We start from the raw sequence: 26,362 nt of genomic DNA on the forward strand, positions 1-26,362 counted from the left end.
CTGTGCTGGGTGTGAGCACAGTAACGACCCTGTTGTTGCTCCAGCACAGGACAGGGGAGGCCTGGATGGGTGATCCAGACCTGCAGGTAGAAAGTATTGCTAGTATCGCTGTCCCTGCTCTAATGAGAGACGCTATAGGGCAGGTGGGATGGAAATGGAGGAGGCCAAAAAGAGCCACAAGGGAAGCCAAGTTAATTCCTTCCTATTCCACCCTGTGGAGTCACCAAACTTCTGCCATAGCTGTGGGGGAGAGCTCAAGCTGGACATAGCCTGTGGCCAGACCAGCTTTAACCTGCCCGAGGGGAGACTGAGATGAGCTCTTAGGCAGAAGCTCTTCCCTGTGAGGGTGCTGAGGCGCTGGCACAGGGTGCCCAGAGAAGCTGTGGCTGCCCCATCCCTGGCAGTGTTCAAGGCCAGGTTGGACACAGGGGCTTGGAGCAAGCTGCTCTAGTGGAAGGGGTCCCTGCCCGTGGCAGGGGTTGAAGCTGGATGAGCTTTAAGGTCTCTTCCCAAACCAGTCTGGGGCTCCATGACCCATGGAATCCTTTCCCTCTCCACCAGCTGGTCTGCACTGTGGTGGGGGGCACCATGCAGGGCTTCTGAGCATGACAAGGGGGCATGACACGGTGCCGAGGACTTCCCTGACCTCAGTGAGACAGATCTGACAACAAACAGAGCAATAAACCACCCGGTTTAGTGGCAGAGAAGAAAAAAAGGAGAACAAAGATTTTACCTCCCTTCAGATGCTGGGGACATCTCCACAGATGGGTCCATCAGTGCTGCAGGAGAGCGGGGGGTGTCCTGCCTCCAAAGGAAACTAACGTTCACTTGCATTCTACATCTGCTTTTTATTCTGTCTTACTGAAACAGCGATTTTATGGTGTCATGCGTTGCTGGACCCTTCTCACCAAGACTTAGAAGGAATCCCACAGCTTCCCCTGCCCTGCTTACAAAACATCACCCTATTTTGCAAAGGCTGAGAGAAACCATTTCCCCTTCAAGTGACCAGGGCTGAAAAAGAAACGAAAAGCCCAGAGAGCTTCACTGCTAAGGTCAGCAGGATCCTAAGACCACATCGTCACAGATGCCCAGCTCTGGATTGGTGACTTGGACATCCTGATTCCCGTTCAACCACCCCAGCCCTGCAGAAGCCATGCAATAGGAGGTGCTTTGTGGCAGCAGGGGGTATCGGGACCCACAAGAAGTTGCTCAGTGCCTCCAAAGCCTTCCCTTGCTTGAGCCAAGGACAGAGGGAGCCAAGAGGGACATGGTGCTGCCTGTGACCACTGTGCTGGCCTTTGGTGAGTTCCAGGGGCTCTGTGGGCTCTCAGAGGGTGACGTGAGGCATCCGGACACTCCGCAGAGGAGTTACACAGCTGCTTCTCTTGCAGGCACTTGGCTGCTGGCACAGAGCGAGGCTGCAGCCGGTGAGTATCATGAGGAGGGAGATGGGGAGTTTGGCCACTTCTCTGCTCCCTCACCCCAGCACTGCAGGGCAGACCTCGCCCCTGTGTGGAGATGGGGCCTGAAGCCATTTCCAGGCTCGCCACGGGGACTCGTGTCTGTGTGGCAGCACCTCTGTCCCTGTGCAGCAGCATCTCTGTCCCTGTGCAGCAGCATCTCTGTCCCTGTGCAGGTGCCCCCACCATCTCCATCTTCCTGAAGCCGCCTGGGGTGATCCCACCAGGAGGCTCCACCACCATCTGCTGCAGCTGCCAGTGTGACGAGGGGAATGTTGTGCTGTACAAGGACGGGAAACAGCTCCGTAGCCAGGAGCTGCGTGAGGGAAGGGCCAAGTTCCCCATCTCTAACGCCACCCAAAAGGATGCAGGTCCCTACAGCTGCCATTACCTGGCTGGAGGCACTGTGCTGGCTCGCAGTGAGACCCTGGAAATCACAGTGAAAGGTGAGGGATGTGCAGTTACCCCTTCACGTGGGGTCAGGCTCTAAGGGGCACACAGGGATGCACTTGGCTTCCCCATGCACATGGTGGGCAGGGTTTTTCCCTTCTTCCCTGGTTTGGAGAGGTGGGGACCATCTTTACCACTGCCTGAGCGAGGTGTAGGGGTCACGGAGACGCTGGTGGCTCCCATGTTAAAGCCCAGCACACCTTCTCATGGCCTCTTCTCTCCCAACAGAGTTCAGTCTCCCCAGACCTGTCCTCTCTGTCATGCCGGGACTTGAGGTGGCTGCAGGAGCTTATGTGACTTTCCGCTGCACCATCGCACGCGCCAGGGCTGGCTGTTTCCTGTACCTGGAGGGCCACAACAAAGCTCCTGACTTAATTCATAAGGATCAAGATGATTTCAACCTCCCCCGGGTGCACAAAGGCAACGAGGGCCGCTACAGCTGCCAGTGCTACAGCGGGGCTGCTTTTATGGAATGGTCTGATGTCAGCAATAGCCTGGATTTGGTGGTGAAAGGTGAGACATCCCCCAAGGTGCATTTGACCCTTCTCTTCCTCCACTGCCACATCCTGGAGGAACTAGAAAAGAGGATGAAAGCAGGTGTAATAGGGGTTCAAGCAGAGGATTACAGCTTCCTTCAGACATGTGTGAACCTTGCCAGTTCCTCAGAGAACCTACAGATGACACAGGGTTGAGGCAAGGGTCCCAACAAGCGTCGTATGTCTTGTCACAGTGGCACCATCTGGCTCAGCACGGGTGGGTGAGGGCCAGCTCCACTTCCGTGTCCCACTGTCACTGGTGCCACTGGGTGGATAGGGGATGTCCTAGGGAGGTATACCCCTTGGGGCTCCCTGTGAACCCTTTAGCCCTCTTTAGCCCAGCAGTGTCTCCTTGCCCACGAGTCTGTCTGCCCTGGGAACCTCACATGTGCCCCTTCTGTCCCCTGTTGCCCCTATGGGAGGGCTCCTTCGGTCTGTCAGCTCCCTTGTGAGGGTCCCCAGTGACTGTCCCTTCCTGCCCCCTGCAGACTACACCTGGAGCAACGTGGGGCGCCTGGTCCTGGGCGCCGCTGTCCTGGTCCTGCTGGGGCTCATCGTGGCCGAGGACAGGCACAGCCTCCCGTGCATTTCGCCTGTGGGGAGAGGTGGCCACCAGGCTGCTCCCTGCACCCAGAGCTCCCCGTAACTGGGACCAGGAAGGGATCACTGGGATTGCTCCAGCATCTCCTCACAGCAGGATAACTCACCACTCCCCACCGACTGCATCCGGGGCCATGGGGCAGGATGGGAGAGAGAGACCTCACGGCAGCGGGTGAGCCCTCCCTGCGGTGCGTGTGCATCTGTCCCTTTCCTTCTGCCACCAGGCCTGAATAACCAGTGTCCAGCTGCAGAGACTTCCACTGCTCACAGTCGTTTATTACTTTAAAACACTGACGAAACACATCACGCTGTCCTCTATATATATAAATTTACTTTGAGACAGCTATAAATTTATATATATAGGACCTTTAAACCTCTTTATACTCAGGACACAAAGTTCCAGAATAGCTTCACGGGCTACAACAGAAGTAGTTTTGTTATGAAAACACAAACCTCAAAAATGGGGGGGGGGGGGGGGGAGAGAAATTAAAAAACAAGTGCAAAATGAATGAAAGTGCAAAAAAGTTTCTGCTGCCAGAACCGTGCTCCTGCCCCCTGCACCTTCCCCTGTGCCCCTGCAGGGACCAGCAGCCACCGGCCCCAGAGGGAAGGGGTGGACTGGAGGAAGTGAGGAACGGAAGTGGCTGAGTCACATCCCTCTCCCAGCTCCCTCCTGCTCTCCCCTCAGCTGCACTCACAGCCCCAGCTTTGCCACTGCAAAACCTCTGCCAACCCTTCGAGGCCATTTGGAGGGCTTCTGCCTTGCCTCAAAGTGCCTGTGGTGGATGCGGAAGGCACCAAGGGAAGGCAGAGGCCGGCATGGCCACACTCCTGCCTGCTCTCATGGAGATGGAGACCTTGGCCTCACACCACCATGATGCTGCCCGTTTCCATGCAGAGGGAGATGCTCCAACTGCTCCCCTGCCCCAAGACACCTGCAGCCCCAAAGACACTTTGTGCCCAGGTCTGGAGCACATGGTGGGACATCTCCCCAAGCCAACAAGAGCAGCAGGAGCACAGGCTGGGGGCCTCTACCCACAGACCCATGACTTGAACAGTTCTTCATTGACTTGGCAATGCTGGCTGCAGCCACATCTCTCAGAAAGACCGCAGCGAGGAAGCTGTGGCCACACTCAGCCCCACTGCCCTTCTCCAGCGCCTCAGTGACCCGGTAGTGAACATCCCCCTGAAGAGTTTGCTTGGGCAACAGGGGAAGGATGAAAAACTTTGGTGCTTCTGCCTTGGTCACAGCTGCCCTCGGTGCTGCCTGAGGGGGACTCCCAGTCAATGCTCTGTAGAGATAGCCCTGCCGAGGCCAGGGGTGAAGCAAACGTTCCTTCTCCTGACTTCCTGCTGGGAGCAGAGACAACCTCTGCTCCCAGAGGACACTACAGCCGAGACCCTGGCCCAGAGCCTGCTGCCTCCACAGCCACAGAGACCACTACATTAAAACAGCAACGCACAAACAGCAGGGGAAATGGTGGCGTGGTACTTCCACAAACACCCATACACACACACACACACACACACACACACACACACACACACAATGCTTTGGGTTTGGTTTTAAAGAAAACAAGAAGAAGGTTCTAAGTTTTAACAGTAAATAGCCCTTGACCACCTAAAAACCCTGTAACTCTCACCCAGATGAATGCAAAAGCTTTGCACCCAAAGAGCTGAGCTGGCCCAAGAGGCTGATGAAGTGATGCTGGAGACAGCGGGTAAGTGCGTGTGACAGAGGCCTCACACCACCCTTCCAGTGGGGCCAGTTTTCCTGGCAGCACCTCCCTGAACAGAGACCTGGCGTCCAACCTCACAGCCAGGCCCCAGAGCCAAGGGGAGAAACTTGGTTTGTGATGCTCACTCAGAGGGAGGCCAGAAGAGCATAAAGTAAGGCAGCACCTCATGGGCAGAACTTCCTGCTGATGCCCAGGCAGAGCATGGCTTTATCGCACCCAACAGCAGAGCAAGAGCTGGTGGTTCTGGTTGTACTCAGTCTTGTGGGTCAGCCATGGTGTGGCTCTTGATTCCTCTTCCCCTCCAGCAGGGATCCTCTGAGTTCGACACCACCTCTGCTCTGCAGGGCAACATGAGGCTCTCCATCCTTCATACTGGTTTCAGATCCAATACCAGGGTAGCATCTCCTCTCCCAGCACCCAGGGCAGGGCTTAGTCCCTTCCCCAATAGGAGGAATGAGTGAGCATGACAGCGTGGAGCAGGCCTGAATAGGTTGCTTTTGTAAGATGATTCCTCACAAGCTCAATAACCACATCCTGTGAAAGGAGCTGTTCCATTCCAGATCCCAGCTGGAGAGTCCCCGCACTGTTCACAGTCTCACAGCTGAAGGCCCCAGGGCTCCTCTTCTTCCACCTCAGCACACAGTGGCCCAAAAAGAGACTCCCCATCAGGTGAAGAGACCAACGTCAGGACCATTTACTGTGGATCAAGGGTGACTTGGGGAGTGAGTATGGGAGCCAGAGACACGGCTGTTAGTCCCACTCCCCTTCTCTCCACAGCTGGCCACAATGCAGTGCTTGAAGAGATGGAAGAACATACAAAAGGAAAGGAGAGGGAGAGCTGCCTAAATCAAACCCAAGCATTGACAAAACAAATACACGGAGTAGTTGCAAGTCCTGTGTGAAGAGCAAGCAGCAGACATCTCAAGACGTCTCAAGAGCAGGTCAAATGTGACCCCAAATATTCAATAACAAAGAGTCAAAGTGCTACATTTCCATGGGAAGCCTTGAACAGATTGACCCAGGTGTGACAGTTGCTGGTGCACTTGCTAAGATCTCTTCATCCCTGTCTTTGGGCACTGGGAAAGGAGGAAAGAATGTTTTGCTACTGATATGTCATTCTTGGGAATGGGAAAGAAAGTGGATGTAGGACTCGGATCACATCAGTGTGGGTCTGTCAGGAATGGAGGCTTTCCTAGCTTTGGAGTCCTAGACTCCATTACAAGGGGGAGCATTCCCAAAGTGCCTGCACCCTTGTTAAAAAGGTATTACGTTACTGAAGGGACAGAAAGAAACCCAGTTAACTGCTGAATCTCTTCTAGCTCTGCAGGTGAGGGATCCAGGGCCAGCAGAGGATCCTGCTCTTCAAACAGCAAAACCTGGGGGCCTTGTGAGGGCAAAATAGGGGGAGAAGGTGGCTTGGCAGGATTGAGTCAGCCAACTCCGGAACACCTTCAGAAACAGATGTCCCTATGGAAGAATGAATGCTTCTTATCCTTAGCAGCTGTCTCTGCTCTAGAAAGGGACTTGTTCCCAATACATGAAACAAAGAGGGTCCAAATCTCCTTTGCAGAGCATTTGCTGCAAGGGGAACAAGTTAACCAAGCATCCTTTCTCACAGAGATGTGCTGGCCAAGACAGCCTGAAGCCCACGAGGAAATAAAGCTTGCTCTGCACTCATCAACCCAGGCCCTGCGGGGCCCTGGATTGCTGCATTACCATAAAAAGGCATAAAGCAGAGACACTGGTTGTAGGCAGAGCAGCAGCCAGGACACGGTGCTCCTTGGAAGGGGCAAGAGTTGGGCCACTGGTTCCCAGCGCAGTGAAGGAGCAAAGCAAAGTCATCATCTGGCCTTAGAATGGGAAAGTCAAAAGAATTCAGAGACAAAGGCAAAGTGAGCAGAAGCTCCTCAAGAGTGTCCCTTGGAAATGATGTCAGCATGAGGCCCCCAGAGGAACACACTGGGGTAAAAAATGAAAACCTCTCTCAGCTGCTGAGCAAAGCCAAGACCGGCCTTTAAACGGGTGCAAGGATGTATGGAGGCAGTCAGTCCTTCCCTTACCTGGGTGATTTGACTGGTCGTGTCAGCCCCCAGCTGCTACACCCTCCACACTGCTCCCCTGTGCCTCACCACTGCCCTGCATCAATGCGGTCACAGCGAGACACTGGGTGCTGCTGTCACACTAAGAGAGGCCAGTCCCACATCAACCCTCTGCCCTACAGCCTCCCCAAGGCTTGGGGCCAGCCTTTGCCCAGTGCTGGAGGAGAAGGACAGTGTGGAGTGGAGAGGAAAGGATGGGAGATGGACTGGTGGGAGAGCAGAGATGCAGCACCCAAAAGGACATGAGCAGGACATGACAAGACGTGGTCGGTCAGGGGGAATCTCTGTCCTGACCAGTTTGGCAGCACCAGTGCTAAGAGAAGGTCCCAGCTGGGTGAAGAAAAGTCACTTTAAGGTGTCATCAGCATTCTTGAACATGAGGATGGCATTGTAGATCTTGAGTGCAGGGCCCAGCTTGACACTCATAATCTTGACGATGTCAGCCTGCGTCAGCAGGAGGAAGGCCTCGCCATCGATCATCTGGGGAGGAGAGCAGGGACAAAGGCACTCACCGAAAACCCAGACTGTGACCTCCTAGGGACAGCACGGGCACAACCTGGGGACATGCACAGTCACACTCACCCTCAGCCAGGTACCATGGATGATCCCAGGGAGTAGGGCAGGGGCTACCCACAGCACTCCCATGCTGCTGCCCCAGACAAACACAGCTTGTGCGTCCAGCAACCGGGCACAAGGGAGAAAAACCCTTTCCAGGGTCTCCTCCCAGGAGCTCACACTGCAGACAGCTCGGGCTTCTGCTGTCTGCACAGCACACAGCCAGCAGGCAAGCTGGTCTGAGCAAGCATCCATCCATGCATTCATCCATCCATCCATGCATTCATCCATCCATCCATGCATTCATCCATCCATGCATTCATCCATCCATGCATTCATCCATCCATCCCCTGCTCCAGGTCCTGGCAAGTGTGCAGGCTGCCCCCAGCTCAGCTTTGCAGGCCTGAGCACAGGAGGCATTTACTACCAGGCTGGGATACTTGCTGTACCCAGTGTGGCCAGGATCAGCTTGCCCTGGGTGCACTGCACATATTGGAAAGCAGCTCCTCTGTATGTCTGTCCACAGAGGAGTCTAATAACAATGAAACTGACTGACATACAGCGATGCACCTAACTGCTGTGCAGATGCATTGAGAGGATGCAGATGGGGAAGGGTGAATGGGTGAGGAACAAGCAGCTTTCCTCAGGAGGTGATCATGAAGGAATTCTCATTCTCTTCCTGCTCACCCACCTGAGCCTCCTCAGAGGTGCCCTCCCTCACCCATGCCAGAACAGGGCAGGAGGGTCACTGGCCAGTTCCTCCCTGCCCTGGTGGCAAACAGCCATCCTTGCCCACCTGCACTCATCCTCCAGCACTTCTCACCTCATCCTTGAAGAGCTTGGCTTGGTCCTCACAACCAGTCAGAGTCTGAACAAAGCTAAAGACCTTGGAAAAAACAGAGAAAAACATCAAGACAGAAGCAATGTTTCTGGCTGGAGACCCCCCATGACCCCACACTCTCACTTCCACAGAGGCATTTGGTGCCCTGTAAGGTAACACGTGGCTGTTAGGCCAAAGGCTGCAGTTGCAGCAAGGTCCCATCCCTAGATATCACCCTTGCACCAGGGCGCAGTAGGTGGCCTCCTCCAGCCCCAAAGCAGCAAATGCTACAGCATTTGCTCGACAGCCCGGAGAAGTAGCTGCTGAAGCCCGCCTGTGCCTGGTGGATGTACCATAGTGCTGCACAGCCAGGCAGAGTGCTCCCAGCCATGACAGTGGGCTAGGAGCCAGCACACAGTCTTTAAAACCACCTTACCTCATCGATGGTCCACTTGGCCACTGTGGCTGCTGTGATGCCGGCCACCCCAGGCAGGAGTTTGCAGTGCTGCTCCCAGCAGAGCGAGAGGGAGCGGTCGGGGTGTGCAGACAGTGCAGACATGAAGAGTGACTGGTGCATATTGTCTGAAGAAATAGCTGCCAACAAAAATGCAAGATGTGATCCAACGTAGGACAAGAACATCCCATCCTATCCTGCAGGCCTTGGAGAGAGACCAAGCAGAGCTCTGGTAACGGGCAGAGAAGATCTCTGTCAGATGGTCAGCTTTGGTAGTTGACCCCAAGCTCCTGGTGCTGACCTGTGTGAGGTCTGACTGAGTGAGCCAAGGGAGACCTGCCTCCTACAGCCACCACCCCAGCTCTTTGAGCCCTGCCTCTGCAATGGCACTGTGGAGAGGAGGCACTTACTCTGGAAGTCTTCCTGCTGGATCTTCCGGTACTTTGGAGGTCGCCCTCTAAAGAGACAGGAAGACTGATTTCCAACTGGGTTTGGACTGGCCCGAGGGCTCTTCTCCACACCGCACAGAGCAATGCCTTGGCAGTGGGAGCAAGAATTACCTCTTGGACCCTGACCCAAAGGGTTGACAGCTAAAGACACAAAACATGGGAAGAAAAACCAAGAGAGGTGCCCAACAGAGCTGGGAAGACAAACACCAGCCACCAACAACCATGCTCCCCGTGGTCAAGGAGCCTCAACAGCTTGGCCATCCCTCCCAGCGATGGCAGTGGCAGCACAGAGGCCCTGTGCTGCTGACGGGGCTCCCCAGGACTGCCCCTACCTCCCATGGTGCCGAGACTTCTTTCGCTGGGAGAAGCCAATGAGGTTCCTCTTGCGAGCCGAGGCCTCGCTGTCGGACAAGTCTGCTTTCAGCCTGCCCTGGTTCTTCTCTGCCAGCGGGCACCCTGAGAGGCAGTAATGGGCTGTGAATCTCCCAGTCACGTGTCCTGACCCATCACATCCCGGCGTGGGGCACTTCCTAGAGGACAGAGGGGAGGCAAGCATTGGACCAGGCTCAGAGCAGCATGGTGGGGGCACCCATCTGCCCCTAAGCATGGGAAGCTGGAGCCCTGGTCATAGAAGGCAGAGTAAAGATGTGAACAAAATCCCAGTGTAAGGGTGCTGGGTGCATGGGCACACCCAGTACCTCCAGGTACAAACACCCATCCCACCTTCTCCACTGCTATCACAGCGACCCTGTGCAAGTCACCAGTGCTGATCCTCCCTTCGTTGCCCCCACAGGCATTCAGATGAGAGTGAGGAGGAAGAAAGTGCCACGAGTGTGGCCAGTAGGGAAGCCCCTGGGAGGCAGATTTGCCTTCCCCATCCTCAGAGATGCTCCACTATACTCGCTCCTCTTGACAGCAGCCTGCTGTGCTGGGGTTGGCACGACACTGTGCCTGGTTTCCCCTGGAAAAGGCCTCACAAGTGACTGACTGAGCTGGGGAAGATGCACTGCTCCTTCTCAGGACTTCCCAAGCTCACAAACTCACAGTGAAAGGCATCCATGAGGGGTGGGAGGCACATCTTGAAGCTGGTATCAGTGAACAGCATCTTAATGGCACTGTTACCGACGTAGTCCCCACAGGTAGATGGGCATATAGGGCACCCCCAGGGGCTCTGGGTACACAGGACAGGCGTGGAGCAGGAGCTCACAGGAGTTATACCAGCCACAGGCTCCAGGCTGCTTTGGGGCCTGGCCTGTGGAGAGCAAGGGCTGACCCTAAGCATGGAGCAGAGCCAGCTATGGGGTGGGTGCAATGAAGGGCTGGCTGCTGATGTGGGTGGTGGGTATGGAAAAGCAGAGGAAGGGCCATAAGGGAAGCTGTGCCCCTCTGAGCCACACTGGGGAGCTCACCTGTGGTGAAAGCTGTACTTGGAGCTCTTGGTGTGAGGGATGCTCTTGCAGCCCAGCGTTGGGCAGCCCCCATGGGCAGACGAGGCTGGTTCCTTTGGCCCTAGACCAGGAGCAGAAACAGAAGAGAGACTGTCATGGGCTGCAGCCCCAAGCAGAGCCAGGGCTATGGGCTCCCTGCCTGCCCCAGACAGGGAGGAGTTTTTCAACTGACAGCTCCACAGAAAAGCCCTTCCTTCTTGCCCATCCTTAGGCCATTTCTATGCATGGGCAGGTAGTGGTGAGAATGGGGATCTGGCACACTTGGACCCTGGCTGTGAGGGACTGACCCAGGTACAGGACTTACTGAGAGGAGGCTGCAGTGGGTGTCCGGTTTTTGAGCACCAGCCTATGGGGTGGATGTCCGGATGATCTGCATCAATCCAGAAATCATAGACATGACTCCAGCCATCAAAATGGATCTGGGGAGAGACAAGCAGCAGGGTCACCCTTCAAACCTCAGGGCACCTTCCTGAGGAGTTCTGGAGCCTTCCAAGCTGACAGCAAGCAGCAAGGTAGAGCTGAACTGCAGCACAAGGCTCTCCTCCATTCCTGGAGCCAGGCACTGGGACCTGCCAACTTCCACACATTGTACTTCCACAGACTTCCACATGCTTTGCTACTGGAACTGGCAGTCAGGTGGGAAGGGTAGGATCAAGCCAGCACAGTACTTGAACACAGGCTCAGCACTGATACTCCAACACCCACCTTTATCCTGTGATCTTCCACGTCCTCCACACTGGCCACTCGGATGAAGGATGGCGTCCTCCTGTCCACTGCCTCCAGCTTCATGTTGACCAGGAAGCCGTGGGGTGGACGCTAGGGCCAGGAAGAACCCAGGTCAGTGGGGAGCAGGGCCATGCTTCCAGCTCCTGTGCCCCTTGGCAGCCTTCCCAGCAGTGAGCACTCCTCAAGCCCAGCTCCCAGCCCTGGCCTATCCCAAAAAGAGCCAGCCCAGCTCACAGTGGCAACAGGAGAGAGTGGCTACAGGCCTCCTAGATATGAGCTGTGTTTTAACAAGATGTGAAAGCTGTACCCAAGGGAGGAAGGTCTCCATGACACATTTTGGGGCTCTATCTTGCAGCCCCACTTGTCTGGACACAGCTGCTGTTGCTGCAGTTAAAGACAACAACTATCAAGCAAGCCTAAATGATTTCTCACCACCCAGCTCCTGTCTAGCTGAGGGCATGGTCATACTTCCCATTTTTCCAAGAACTGCTTGCACAGGATAGCCCTGACTTCTGAACTTGAGTGTAGATCTGAACCTCAGGCCTGTGGCAGGAGCATCCTCAATATTACTTGACTTTCATAAAGGTAAAGATCTGACAACAAAGAAAACCCAAATCTCTGCCTAGGCACAGTGCAGTAGATGAGGTGGCACTCACCACTTTAAAGGCCCAAGCTGGGACAGCAGATGCTCCAGTTTCCTTTAGGTACTTTTCCCAGGTGAAATTGTCAGGGTCAGGATAATCTAAAAGCAGGGAAAATGCAGAAGGCGAATGCTGTAGGAAGACAGCAAGTACCCCAGAACATCCTACTGCTTTTGAGCAACCAAGTCTGAGCCAGACACATGGGAACCTGAGAGACATCAAGAAATGCTACTGTTCTCTCAAGGACAATGAAATCCAGGGTACATGGAAGCAAAAGCATCTGGGCCTGGATAGACAGCTTGGGTCCTCCTTGTGTCTCCGCTCGGTACAAGACAACCACACAAGCACGTGTGCAGGAGCCTTGGCAGGAGCATGGCTGTGGCCTTGCTGAAGAAAACTGCCTGGGCCTGCAGACAAGCAAAGGCCCCAGGGTTCCCTGTGCCGCCCTGGAAGCGTGTCCCAGGGGAATGCACCACTGAGGGCTGTGCTCTCAGGCCACTTACTCACCTTGAGGAGGTGTGAGGGGTTTGCCGTGCTCCTGACACCATCCAACTGGGTGGATGTACGGACTGCTGGGGTCACACCTAGAACACAAACCCAAACTCTTACACAGGGCTGAGGTACCCGGCTCAGCACCGAGAGCATGGGCTGCAGGGATCCAGGGCAGGCCACCTGGTGCACCCCTAGGTCTGTACCACCAGCAAAACCCCCTGCATAAGTCAAGGTCTTCTACAGCATCCTTATGCCTGAGTGACTCAGGGAACCGCGGGCCCTACAAGGCAAGGACTAGGGCAAGAGAATGTCAGCTCAGAGGGGCAGGGCACGAACATGCCCTGGTTTCCAGCCCTGCAGCAGAGCTACCCAGGGAACAGCAACTGCTTGCTGCAAGTGGGGAGACAGGCCATGCCTTTTAGAGCCTGGAGTGGTGAGAGCTGAGGAATCTGGGAGGGCTTTTGTCCTGGTCATAGCTCCCCATAGGTCAGAGCACACTCGGGTACTGCTGCTTTGCAGGTCTGCCCTAAGACAGTGCAAGCAGCTGCCCCGCACCATGGAGTGAAGAGCAGCTGGGGACAGAAACTGCTGCAGCCCCAGGGCAAGAAGAGGTCAGAGGATTCCAGCCAAAGGAAAGAAGTTGCTCTCAGATCCCTGATTGTGCTAACTGGCCATTTTAATTGGCCTTAAGCAGCCTCAACTTTCCCACCCTGGTGACAATCCCCTGCCTACAGATGCAGAAGCTCCTTTAAGATAAGGCCTTCAGTCTCTGTATTGCTTTCTGCCTCCCAAGAGGATTTCAGGGTGAGCCCACAGCATGTGATCATGTCTGACTTTGCCCCACATTAACTAAAGGGCTATGGCAATGTCCCAGGAGGTCTGTCCCCCAGAAGGGTGACCCTCTGCTTCACTAGTGACCTATGCAGCAGCATGTTGGGATTGTCCCTCTTTCCCAAGCACCCCATCACTCTTGCTGAAGCAGTGGCAGCGTTTCCCAGCACTGGCACCCCAGGAGCCTCTGTGCACCTACCAGTAGTCGTAAGTATCATCCCAGTTGTCAAAGTGCACCAAAAAGCGATTGTCCACCACGTCAGTCACTGTGGCAACACAGATGAGGGAAGGATTCATGCGGTCAACAGCTTCCAGCTTCATGCCCACCTCGAAGCCTGGGGAAGCCTCGTGCTGGGGGGATAGAGGTTTCTTTCAGAGCTATGGTCCCAGCATCCTCCTCACCACTTCCCTTGCCCATTGCAAGGGGGCATCTGCCCAAACTCTTCCTGGCCTCCAAGCAGGACCAGGACCACTTAGGACCCCAGAAGAGCAGTGCTCTGCTGTGCAAGCAGGAAAAGAGGCAGAGGGTGAGTAACTCAGCTTAGCCAGACAAAGAAAGAAGAAAAGAAGTCTTCACACCCTCAGGATCTTCAATAAGCAGTAACCTCCCAGAGAAAAAAGTCTCCAACTTACATCAGCTCACAAAGGACTTGTAGTCATGAACCTCCAGTGTTAGCAGCAAGCAATGCCCTAGGCTTAACAGGAGGAGCTGGGATGGGACCTTTACCCTACCTTACCTTTATTTCTTGGGTCCAAAAATCTGTGCAAAACACTGCCTCACACACACTAGGGGGATTTTTGCAGCAATGAAGAGGAGGTTTAGACATAATAAATAACTTGGAGAGGCTGATTTATCAGTACGGCTAAGTTTCCTCTGCAGCTGACAAAGAAACCATTAGCATTTTGCACTCTGATATATTCCCACTTTCCTTGCCCAAGCTGCCATATGAAAAATAAAGGCAGAGACAGAAACAATGAAGACACAAAACAGAGACAAAAGAACTCTACTTAGAAAACGTTAACTGAGGGGTCTGGGGCAAAACAATTGTTGAGAGTAGTGGTTGCTCCTCCTCACCACTATATTTGCAACAGATTTAGCTGGCCTGGCTGAATCAGACCAATGCCAATTTTGGGCACACCAAACTAGTACCCAAGCTATAGATCCTCAGCAGCCAAATGTGCCCCATCACATTGAGCAATGCCAGCAGTACACTCTCTGGCCTCCCCACACTGTGGGCTTGAAAAGTGTTGGGTGGACAGAGGAAAGTCCAGCACTGGCAGACAGATTCTGCTCAGCTGGAGGGGAAGAAGTCACACCTGAACCTGGCAGGAAGGAGAAGTTGCTACTCACAGCATTTCGGACCATGAAGAGGTGCTTAGGAGCTGCCTGAGCCTTTGTTATCTTCAGGTAGTTTGTCCAGCTGAATTCTTCTTCCTTATAACCTACAACCCCTCAAGAAGAGAAACGAGAGCAGCAAGTTCACAGAGAGCACCCAAGTGGTCATGAGGCTGAGCCTGGTCATCCACAGCCAGCCCGCCCTCACCCTGCCTTGTCCTGCTGTGGGCAGCCCTGGGAAACCCCAAACCTGTGGCCCAATGTTTGATTCAGGAGGGGTGCTAGGAAATGTACAGTGGAAATCCAGAGCTCAGCTCCTCCCTGGAGAGCATCAGTCCCATCTGCCCCGGGGCACAGCTGCTGGCTCCAGCTTTGCCCCAGAATGGGAGCGAGCAGATCTTTAGCATGATGGGTGCCTGAAAGGTGGTCCTGTGGAACCCCCCCAGTACCGCAGCATCCCCTCATGGGCCCCATCTCCAGCTCTACATTTAGGGGCCCACTACTCATCCAACTTCTTCAACAACACCCACCAACTGAGACGTGCTAACTCCTTACCTTTTGGGGGCTGGAGTTTGTGCCCAGTCTCCTCAAACCAGCCAGCAGGGTGGATATCGGGGGAGTCAGCGTTCAGCCAGAAATCATGGCACTCCGAGTAGCCATCGAAGTGGAGGCGCATTCGGAAACCGCACACCTACCAAGAGGGAGGGCAGGAAAGGGAAAGGACCAATGAAACCTCCTGCTGTCCCTGGCTGAGCACTGCACGCACCTCTTCTCCTGTATATTATCTCAGCATATCATTTAGGGAAGCAAAGAGTCAATCATAAGCCAGTGCCCAAATTAGGAGGCACATGCCAGTCCCAAAACGTGTTCAGCATGGAAGAAGGCAAGTGTAAGGCCACCATATGCAAGCCCTAAGAAGGGAAGTTCAGGCTGGTGTGTAAATGCCATGGAGGGTCACCATGCTGTGTCCAGTAAGTGCAAGGATTACCTTTTCTGCACCTGGGGCAGATGCTCATGCAGGGATTTTGACTAAAGGACCCACAGGTGACTTACCTCAGCCACTGTCAGGATGAAGTACATAGATGGGTGCTGCGGGTCAATCCCTTCCAGCTTCATCCCCACTTTAAAGCCATTCTTGTGCTGGGAAGCTATTTGGTACTGGAAACAAAACAATTAAACTACAATGTAAGAAATGACACAGGTAGAACCATCCCAAGGAGCACCCATCAGGCTGCTGGGACCAAGAACTTGTGGGTCACGGGTTATGCTGCCATCCAAATTTTAACTCTTTTCCTCTAGAAAACCACATTCTTCCACCTCCTTGTGGGTTTGTCTCTTGCTACTGGCAGGGCGTCCCTGGGGAGACAGGGACATGGGTCTGGCTCCTCTTCTGCCCTGGCTATCAGAAGCCTGGGAGCAGGGGTGCAGAGCAGCAATGTGGCCTCAGGAGAGCTGACATGTGGCTTTGAGGAAAGGCTCCACCACCCTGCCAGAGCCAAAGGGGTGTCCTAGACAAACGTGGGGTGCTTGGGATGGGAGATGGCACCTGCTGGGGAGTGGGACCCAGGGCAATCAAAACTGGAGGCTGATTGGTCACCTACAGGTGAAGATGGGAGCTTGCTAATTGCTCAGAGTCCCACAAAACAGGGAAGCAAAGGAGAAGGAAGAGGGGTGGGAAAAAAAACAGGGAAAGAGAAGAGAAGATGAAAGAAGGAAAAAGACAGGAAAATCCCAACTCACATCCTGGAAGAGATTTAAAGGGGCAGCGACAGCTTTCTGCTCCTCCAAGTAGGACGCCCAAGACCAGCCTTCTTTCTTCTCCTCACTGGCACCTGAGCGCAGCACAAACGCACACACAAGAGGCGCTGCTGAGGGTCTGCTCCAGCCCCTGGCCCTGCCTGCCTCGGAGCAGTGTGCAGGGCAGGTCCTGCTGGGGCCACATCCTGCTCTCATGCACAGTCCTGCATCCCTGCAAAGCTCAGCACCATCCTACAGAGCCCCCTTCTCCAGCAAACCATAGAGGGACAGACCCAAGAGGCCCCCTCTAAAATAGGTCCCCATGACCCAAATGTCCTCTTTCACTCTAGTAAGGCACCTAAGGAGCCTGAGGGACAAGCCATTCTGTGCAAAGCATCAGGACACCTCTGCAACCAGTTCTCCTCCAGCCAGTCCATCTGACCATGGCACTGATGGATCTGGGATAGTCAGTAGGATCCATGCAGAGGTCTGGGAATCATTCCCAGCTGCAAGGGGCATGTGCCCAGTCAAACCAGCAGCAGGCTCACCTTCCACCACCACTCCAGAGGCAACAGCTCTGCTATCCTCTGCTCTGAGACAACCACCTGATTCCCCTTGGCATACCAAGGCCACACTGGTGCCCTAGAGATGCATTTACCTACCTAGTATTCATGAAAAGACAGCATCATCTCTATAGGCAAGAGCTGACCCTTCATTCCATTGATCCCTCTGGAAAGCTACAAAGGCCTTGCCTGAGGGACATGAGGCAATCCAAGTCTCCAGCCACTTTCTTTCCCTGCTTTGTAGCACCTGAAGGGACTCCAGGAGTGCTGTGCCTATCCCAGCACTGAGTAATTCACAGCTACAGGTCAGCCACGACAGACAACCTTGTGTAAGGCAGGCCAGAAACACAGGGGAAAACCCAACTCCTTCCTCCCTTGAGCTTAGGGGAAACAGGGGGGAAAAAATAGGAACTTGTGGGAGAAATTAAAGCTGAGCTTCACTGAGCAAGGATATTAACCCAGATGCTTTGCTTATACTTAAGAGTGACAAACATAGAATCATAGATTGGTTTGGGTTGAAAAGGACCTTAGGATCATTCAGTTCCAACCCCCTGCTGTGGGCAGGGACACCTCACACTAGACCATATTGTGCAAGGCTCTGTCCAACCTGGCCTTGAACACTGCCAAGAATGGAGCATTTACCACTTCTTTGGACAACCTGTGTCAGGGCCTCACCACCCTCACAGTGAAGAGCTTCTTCCTTATAGCTGACCTGAATTTCCCCTGTTTAAGCTTGAACCCATTGCCCCTTGTACATCCTCATTATTCTGTAGGACTTTGAAAAGAGTGACAGGCATGTTTGGGGAATCTGTAAATACAAGCTCTGTGCTTCTGCAGAATGACAAATACACCTGGAGACAGAGCCCACACAGACTCTGCTACACTGAGGCATCCAGGTGTGCATTTTGTTTGATGATGTAATTCTAACAGAAGAGAGAATGCTGAAATAACCAGGCTCAGCATTGCTTACTTGTATGCAGCAGTGAATGCTCATGCTCAGGACTCAGACTGCAGTGAAAAGGACCTGGCAAGTGAGTATGAAATCTCTTTTTAATAGAGGCTAACTCAGTGTAACATGAGGGGTTAACAACATCTGGCCCCTGCTACTGTCCCTACATTTGGCTACGGAGAGGAGTATGAAGCTGGAGCAGTTTCATTTTAAAATTACTTTGAATACGACCTTTCACTATTCACAGACAAAAGGTTTCCTATAAATGTTTCTTTTTAATATTTTCCCAATTTTTCTTCCCCATCATCCCATTGCACTGCAGGGATAAAACCAACCAAGCAAATGCTGCATCCTCAGCTTGTCTCCTTCCCCTCTGTGTCAACAGCTCTGCATCTGAGATCTCCTCTGATATGGCCCAGAAACAGATCCCCATGAGATGAGACAAGCCTTCAGCAGCACCACACCTACAGGAGCAGCTCCCAAACTTGTGAGCTCCCAATCACGTGAGGAAAGTTCCTCACAAGACCATCCAAAGAGGGGGTCAAAGCCAGATGTGGCTCAGTCACGTTATTGCTCAGGATAGTACCTCTTGCAACACAGTACCCATGAGCATGTGATAAATTCAGCTCCCAAGGGGAGGGACCAGAGAGCACTGTACAGTACGGCCCAATGCCTGAAGAAGACACAGCTGTATCTGCAAGGGTGCACCCTTCCCATGGAGAGAAAGACAGGAAAGGAGAGAAACGGAAAGAGACAGAAAGAGCAGGATCAAGCAAGCAGAGGAGCTTACAAGCCTTCAGGAACATGTTGCACTGGGTGCTTGACTCTGCTGGAGCACCAAAATGCTGTCCCAGACCCACAGATCCACAGCAGGACCCCACAGCTGTGGTGGGTTCACTGACCCCACTGCCCGCCCAGCCATGCATACCGTGCTGGCTCCCGTTCCAAGTGTCAGCCTCTGGGTTGCTGATGGCAGAGTCCTCAGTAGAGTTTTTCCTCTCTTCCTGCTTTTCTTCCTAGACATGAGAGCAGACAAAACAGAAACCCATCATGCTGGAGGTCTGCACACAGGTTTGTGCTGTGTGTTGTACCCTTAGACCAGTGCCAAAGGCCACACTGTGCATTTGCAACATCCACGATTTTACTGATGCTTGGCCCAGAAATGGCAGCCAAGAGGATGTGATGATGGGAGCCGATTTTCATGCTGACTGGTAGCAACCACACCTGGAGTGGATCTGCAGAGCTTCCCTGCCATGTCAAAGGCACTGTCCCTTCCCCAGGATACACATCACACAGACACACACTCTTACTTTAACACTTACTTTGGTGACCTAGACTCAAGAGAGTAGTTGAGCACTCTCTGTACCTACAGCCCAACCAGGACATGTCTAGCACTGCCCAACCCAAGGTGCTCGGCATGCCCAATAGCCGGCCAAGTGTCTAGAAGTTCTGATGATCCACACATTCAAGTCTTTTTGTCATTAACAGCCAAAAGGTTACCTCCTTCACATATAGCTAACATAGCACTGAAAGACATTTGATGAGAACTGTACACATGCAGTACACAGAGGGATGGCCCATGACCCACCCTTGACATCAGCATGTGTGCACACATACCCACCCTGCCCTCTTCCTACCATTTGCTCTGATTCGTATTCTTCCTCCGAAGGGCTCTGGTAATCCTTCCTCTTTCGTTTCTTCACTGGCTTGAGGATTTCAGTGGCATTGGTGCTGCTGGCAGAGTTTTCCACAATGACAGACCTTCATGGAGTAAGGGAGAGTAAACCACTACGGCATGGTGGCTATGGCTGGGTTCTTAGTAAGGGATTAGCTGATGGAGAATCCCTGTCACCCCACTTCTTACTCACACATGTTCCCATCCCTCCCGACTAATGTATGCACTCCTTTCAGCACACAAGTTGGCATGAGGTTAGAATCAGGGTACAGAACAGAATCATCCTCACACACATGGGTGTCAGAAACCTGAACTCAGGGATGGATCAGAAGTGATCTAGTTTTGTAGCAGGGCTCCAAGCTTCATCAGAGCCACAGAGAGATGCTGTAAAACAAGTCCCAGGAGTCACACTTTGGTAAGCAGTGGGCTGGAAACGCCTTTGTGATCCATGCTTCCCACTGCTACTCTGCTTGCAAGCACCCACTGCAGCAACCTACTGCTCAACCACATATACGTTTATGAGGCCACAAATTGAGCAGGAGAAAATCTGGCTTCTGTGTGCTCCCTGGTGTCCCTGGGGCAAGTCTTCACCCCCCTATATTGCAGCCAGGGCACTCTGCCTACAGGGAAGAGGGGAACAAGCAGGTTTTCGTCTTCATCCCTTGCTGGAGCATGTAGACCAGGGGAGGGAGAGCAGATGGATGGATATGGCTCAACATGGAGCAAACTCTCCTTCCTTTACCTCTCTTTAAACTGCTGGTGACAGTGCTCGCTGCAGAAGCCTCTGCCTTCCCGGGCTCCATCTGACACGTGCCTGCGGCCACAGGTATCACAGTGGCACATGCTTTCTGCTGTTGGAAGCTTGATCTGCTCTGGCGCATCTGAGTCGGAGAGAAGAGAAGCAGTGAGGCACAAAGTGCAGCAAAGGAAAGAGCAGGAAGCAAGAACATGTGCCTCACTCAGGGCCTACACCAGCCAGCACCTGCTGAATGATGGTACCCACCCCAGAAGTGCCACCCTTACCCTGAGCCACAGTAGGATTGTCCCTGCCGGTGGGTGCCACCTCTGAGTCCCCATCTTTCTCTGTGTGACCCTCCTTTACAGCTTCCACTGGAGGCATCTTATCAGCACTCACCACCTTCAGTGTCCCGTACTCATTAATTCGGAACTATATCATTGAACCGAAAAACAAGGAAGAATAATTAACAAGGAGGATAGAAATGCAATTTGATAGCTACTGGGTACATGTGAGCTCTGAGAATAAGAGGGACATGGTTGAGTCAGTAGTGCCTCCAATAGCAGGACAGCTCTTAGATGATCTTTAAGGTCCCTTCCAACCCAAACCATTCCTTGATTCTATAGTAGAGGCAGGCACAGCACTAAAGTCTCCTATCCTGCTGCCCCTCCCTGCAGTCTGTGCTGGCCTCTGAGAGCCAACTCCATGGCACAGCTTGGAAAGGAAAGATGCCCTGCACAGCAAGTAGCAGTCCTCTGACTCCCTGTGAAGGACAGACCTGCTGCAGCACCCCAGGTACCATGTATTTGCTTTCTCTGCTAAGGTCACAAGATGTCAGGGGCATAGTGATGGGGCACAAGAGCCTCAAAGAGCCAGAACAGCCAAGGGTTCCACCAGCTGGCTGGTGGTCCCTGCCTGCATAAGCTGGGGACTGTCACTTACAAAAGCAAGCAGCTGAGGGAATTGGTGAGGGAGGACAAACACAGTGGCCCAGGGCTACACTTACCCGCAGGTTACTCCCAGGCAAAGTAGCCACCCCATCTTTCCACTCCAGCACACGGACTGTGCTGCAGGTCTGCACCCCGCTGATCTGGGGAATGACAGTAGCTGTGATGGGCTCGCTCCCTGCTCCCCTCTCTGGCCTCTCGGCCCCTGTGCTTCTCTGTGGTTCCCGGGGGAATCGCTGGATTTCTAAGGTGCTCGTGGGAAGGCTGATGGCAGTGGCATTTGCTTGAGAAGAGAAGAAAGGCAACAAACAACCAGAGGCTTACACAGAACACAGCAAGTGTCAGATTCTGCACCCAGGATGAGGTAATCCTGGTTATATGTACACACTGGGGGAAGGGAGGAGGAGAGCAGCCCTATGGAAAGAGATCTGGGGGTCTAGGGTGATGGCAAGTTGAACAGGAGTCAGCAGTGTGCCCTGGCAGACCAAAGAGCCATGCTCTGGGTGCACCAGCACAGCACCACAAGCAGGTCTGGGGAGGTGACTGTCCCACTCTGCACAGCACTGGTGTGGCCCCAGCTCAAGTCCCGTGTGCAGGTTTGGGTCCTCTGCAGAAGAAGGACATCAAACTACTGGAGTGTGTCCAGAGGAGGTGACCAAGGTCTTGAGGACAAGACTTAGGAAGTGTGGCTGAGGTCACTTGGCTTGGAGATGGAAGGCTGAGGGGAGGCCTCATCACAATCTACACCCCTCTCACAGGAGGCAGCACAGGGAGGTGCTGATCTCCTCTCTCTGGTGGCCAGCAATAAGACATGAAGAAATGGAATGAAGCTGCAACAGAGGAAACTCAGGTTGGACATAAGGAAAAGATTCTTCACTGGGAAGGTGGTCAGTCCTAGAGCAGTGGTCATGGCACCAAGCCTGTCACAGCTCAAGGAGTGTCTGGATGATGCTCTCAGTCCTATGGTTCAGTTTTAGGTAATCCTGCAGGGAGCAGGGAGTTGGACTCAGTGATCCTTAAGGGCCCCTTCCAGCTTGAGATATTCTACAATTGTGTGATAATGCAGCAACCTAGGAGCCCACATGCCTTGCAGAGCAGGCACACAGCCCACTGTGCTGCACTGTCAGAGGGCCCCAGACAGCAGGGGTTTGGTTTAAAACTCAAGAGGTTTTGATCAGCCAAGTGACATGGGATAGGCACTGAGAACCTCTAAAATGGCAACAGCAACAAGGCTTTACCTCACAGGGTTTGGGAGGAGGACACATATACAAGGAGTGTGAGGTTATCAGTGTGGGCAGAGAAGGCTGGGGAGGCCCCAGTTAGGACAAGTCTGCATACCTGGTATGATGAAGGCAGTCGTTGGCAGGTGGGTGCTCTGCACAGTGCTCTCGGTGGTGACCACATGGACACTGACCTCCCCAGCAGTATTCCCCTTCGTGCTTCTCACAATCTCCATCTCTGCTCTGCTGTCCATCACCTTGCCAGGGCACAGAGCGAGACACTGTAAGACAGCAAGACAGAAATCAAGTTGGGTACAAGTACAAACCTGACAAAGGAGTGAGAAAGAGACTCTGGAGGATGGTCCCCTCCCTTTCAACCATCTCCCAACATAAACCCCTGTAGGACATGTCAAAGGCCTATTGAATCCAACAAAGAAAAGCCCCTATTATGAGATCCCAGCTCAGAGCCTGCAAATGCCAAGGGGTTTTTCTTACCTGGCACCACCATAGGATGCTCTGAGCACAGCAGGTCCACCACAAGCTATGGATGCTCCTGGCTCCCACTGATGTAGGCTGTGACAGAGAGTTAGCAAGTCCTACCCTGGAGCAGACACAGGCTCCTCCAGTTCCCCTTCCAGTTCTCCTGCTGGGCAGTCACCCTTGGTCTTCTAACTGGCTGTAGGAGAAGAATTTCACAAGTGGCAGGAATTAATCAGGGGGTGGAGGGAACATGAAGTCCATTGGATGCAGCTGAGTTTCTCACAGGACTGGTGATGTTCAACCCATTTAGCCATGAATTTCAAGAAGTAGGCATGGTCCTGAGGGTACTACTAGGCTTTACTGGCCCTGACCAACCTCTCCTGGACCCCCCACCCATGACCCACCCCATCAGCCCCACCATAACCTGTCTACGCTGTACTGCAGCAGTGCTGGTCTCCAGCTGCTGCCTGGACCTAACCTGCTGGCTGGCATCCTGGTTTGATCTCAGACCTTGCCTGGTGACCTGAGCTCTAGCTGGACCTTGCCACAGTGACCTTGCCATCTGCCTTGCTCAGTTCCCTGTCCCTGGGGCAGCAGCTGGCCTCTGTTGTGGCCCAGCAGGCAGCAATTCCAGTAACACCATACAGAGACTGAAGAATGTGGGAAGCGACAGATTTAATAACCCATTTACAGCTAATACCCCGAAGCACAGCACTGCTGATCTTCCAATTTTACTAGTTTATCCCCATCCCTTGAGCCAAGGCCCATCAGGCCCTGCTGCTCCTCCACTGCACACCAGAATCCTTTCTTTCTTTCCCACAAGAAAACCTTACTCTGCTCCTCCTTTTAGTTGTTCTGTCCATGTCCAAGCATGCAACATCAGGGCTGCTCTATTAGCACTGCTGAAACTCAACAAGATGAATTAGGGAAAGATGAAGAGTGGGACAGATGCTAACTAAAAGCCCCTGATCTAAGTTGTTTAGTTTCTTTTGTCTTTCAATTAAAGCCACACAATAACATTCATAAAATTATACGACAAACCACCATTTCAAAGGCAGAAGATGACAGCAGCTCAGAGGAACGCACACAGTAAGACAGCAAGAATCACCCCGTAACAATGGTGCCTACACCAGGATGTTGAAAAGAACCGAAGGAACTCACCCAGCTGGACACCAGACTCCAATTAAAAGCCAAAAATGAATTTGGCAGCCAACCTGTATTGGTGCTTCCTAATTCCCACCAGCAACCTATTTGCTTTCTTAGGCACTTAAACCAGATATTTATCCTTGATTCATCACTGGGGTTAAATGTTTCAGGGACAACTCCTTGTTTCGTGTGAGCTGTTGATGCTTTTTTATGTATTTATTTAAGCAGAACTTGGGACTGGAAATGCCTAGAAAAAGAAGAGAAATAACCAGATCCAGTGCTCAAGCTGGATGATACCCAAACTCATCTCTCTACAGCAGTCTATGATGTTGGCCAACACCCAACACCAGCACCCTGCACCAGCGGCTTGGAAAGCAAGCATTTTACACACAAGCCTCCAACTCTGCTGCAGTCTCACAAAACCACAGCAAAGCCAGGGAATGATCTGCTGTTTGGAAAGAGGAGGGATACATGGTGCAACAGGCCATAGAGGAGCATGGAGAAAAGTAGCTCCCAGCATACATATGCTGTACAGTCCCATCAGCACTTTTATAAAGGACAGCCTGGTCAACATATATGCTTCTTTTCATCACAAAACTGGCTTAAAATAACTGTACTTCAAACAATATTAATATGTTTATTGGCTTTGTGGCTTCTCAGATTTTTAAGTATTCCTGAAGTCTGCACTGGAGCCACACATCTGGAAAGCTAAAGCTTGACAGAAAAAGACTCAGAGGTCCTGGTGGACACCACATTGAACATAAGCCAGCAATCTGCCCTTGCAGCAAAAGAGGTGAATAGTGTCCTGGGCTGCCTTACAGAGGATAGAGGGATCCTTCCCTCTGCCCAGCACTGGTGAGGCCATCCCTGGAGTGCTGAGTGGAGCACCCTCTCCATAGCCTGGGCTGTTTGTTGTGCCCTGGGCTGGATTAACACTCTCCATGCTACAGGACCCCTTCAAGCACTGCAGCGGGGTCATTTTCAGGCTGCAGGTCAACACGTGTTTGAGAAACATCAGAAGGAACATGGTCAAGCGTCCACTGTTAAAGGGACTTCCAAGCTCTGTGTGTCTCAGAGAGGATCCCTTGGGAAATCAAGGGATGAACAGATCCATCCCCTGTGTCTGACAGAACCCACTGGGTCATGCCTGGGCAGCGCCTCACCCTACACACGCCCAAACCGGGACCAGTGCCGAACTCGTCCAGGGGAGATAAGCACCTGCCCGTCTCTAGTGTCTGCTGAGATAGCCCCCGGCTGGGCGTAGTGGCTTGGCTTGACAAAATACACTTGGCTGCACCTAAATGTTTCACTCCTGAATGACCGGCTACAGCGGGGCCGCCGGCAGAGCACAGGCTCCCGCCTCCAGGGCCCTCACCCCAGCCCCCGCCGCGGCCCGCCCGCCCGGCACCGTCCCCCCGCCGATCCGCTCCGCTCCGCCCCGCTCGGCTCGGCCCGGCCCGGGCCGCGCCGCCCGCCCGCCCCGGGTGTCTCCCGGTGAAAGGCGGCCATGGTGGAGCGTCCCTCCCCCGCCGGGCCCGGGGCCGCCCCGCTGCGGGGGGCGGCGCGGAGCGGGCCCGGCCCCGCCGCCCCGGGCCCCAGCACCCGCTCACCCAGCCCGGGCCCCGCCTGTGGGGCAGATCCAAGGCTGCGAGGCCGGGCGGGGAAGGCGCCGCGCTCCTTACCTCGGCGGCGGGGCCCGGCCAGGCCGCTGCTCCCAGCCGCAGCCGGGGCTGCCCGGCCCGGTGCGCGCTGCGCAGAGCCGCGTGCGGGCGCGCCCGCACCGCACGGCCCGGCCCGGTGCTGGCGGGGGCTGCGAGCGGGGCCGCACCGGGCGGGCCGGGGGATTGGGGGGGGGGGGGAAATTGGGGGGGGGGGCGAGGGGGGGAAGGGGGGGGGGAGAAGCCGGCGGCGGGAGGGGCCGTGCGGGAACGCGCGCGGGTGCGCGGGGAGGGGGCGGCAGCCGGGCCGGTTGGAACGCATGCACTTAATGAGCGCGTCGCCATGGCAACCCGCGCATTCCGCCACGCCGCAGTGCCGGGGCCTAATCCCGCCGCAGGATTTCGGGGAGACGGGGAAGGGATTTGGGGGGGTGTGGGGGGGGTGTTGCCATGGCAACGTCCGGCCCGAGGATACCCCCCCCCCGTAACCCCAGGCCGCCCCCTGCTCGTTCCGTGCTGGGTGGCCTCGAAGTGGCGCTGGGGGCCTGGGGGTGAGTGTTGGGCCCAGCGGCGCTGGGAGGAGGCCGGAGCGCGGGGCTCCGCTGGTTTTGTCTC

General features: G+C 54.1%; 2 protein-coding genes across 7 annotated transcripts in view; one reads left to right on the plus strand and one right to left on the minus strand.

Annotated features, from left to right (window-relative positions):
- The window catches only part of LOC134175879 (immunoglobulin superfamily member 1-like), a 105,669-nt gene extending 102,320 nt beyond the window's left edge, over positions 1 to 3,349 (plus strand). Inside the window, exons 2-6 of the mRNA XM_062642281.1 lie at positions 1,180 to 1,301; positions 1,392 to 1,427; positions 1,637 to 1,906; positions 2,139 to 2,423; positions 2,935 to 3,349. Of these exons, the coding sequence (XP_062498265.1) occupies positions 1,268 to 1,301; positions 1,392 to 1,427; positions 1,637 to 1,906; positions 2,139 to 2,423; positions 2,935 to 3,092 (783 nt within the window). The 5' untranslated portion in view covers positions 1,180 to 1,267 and the 3' untranslated portion in view covers positions 3,093 to 3,349. The remainder of the gene's footprint in view (positions 1 to 1,179; positions 1,302 to 1,391; positions 1,428 to 1,636; positions 1,907 to 2,138; positions 2,424 to 2,934) is intronic.
- A 3,181-nt stretch (positions 3,350 to 6,530) lies between these two features.
- L3MBTL1 (L3MBTL histone methyl-lysine binding protein 1) lies at positions 6,531 to 25,891 on the minus strand. 6 transcript variants are annotated; one of them, XM_062642272.1, is made up of 23 exons: positions 25,772 to 25,891; positions 22,959 to 23,139; positions 22,582 to 22,720; positions 21,303 to 21,526; positions 20,584 to 20,728; positions 20,303 to 20,441; positions 19,523 to 19,646; positions 18,814 to 18,901; positions 16,377 to 16,468; positions 15,690 to 15,794; positions 15,192 to 15,327; positions 14,652 to 14,752; positions 13,500 to 13,651; positions 12,485 to 12,561; positions 11,993 to 12,078; positions 11,316 to 11,426; positions 10,915 to 11,029; positions 10,572 to 10,671; positions 9,495 to 9,692; positions 9,124 to 9,170; positions 8,696 to 8,853; positions 8,263 to 8,325; positions 6,531 to 7,364 (listed from the first exon to the last, which is right to left on the minus strand). In XM_062642272.1, exons 3-23 carry the CDS (start codon positions 22,715 to 22,717, stop codon positions 7,230 to 7,232), a joined length of 2,532 nt encoding a protein of 843 aa, XP_062498256.1. In that variant the 5' UTR covers positions 22,718 to 22,720; positions 22,959 to 23,139; positions 25,772 to 25,891; the 3' UTR covers positions 6,531 to 7,229. The 6 variants fall into 6 exon arrangements, with proteins under 6 accessions (XP_062498256.1, XP_062498257.1, XP_062498253.1 ...); XM_062642273.1 differs by having other exon boundaries at positions 14,652 to 14,743; positions 22,582 to 22,744; XM_062642269.1 differs by having other exon boundaries at positions 22,582 to 22,744.
- Positions 25,892 to 26,362: the final 471 nt, after the last annotated feature.

This window comes from Pezoporus occidentalis, unplaced genomic scaffold (assembly GCF_034315485.1).
Source record: "Pezoporus occidentalis ecotype Australia unplaced genomic scaffold, CSIRO_AGI_Poc_V1 ctg70, whole genome shotgun sequence".
NCBI lineage: Eukaryota > Metazoa > Chordata > Aves > Psittaciformes > Psittacidae > Pezoporus > Pezoporus occidentalis.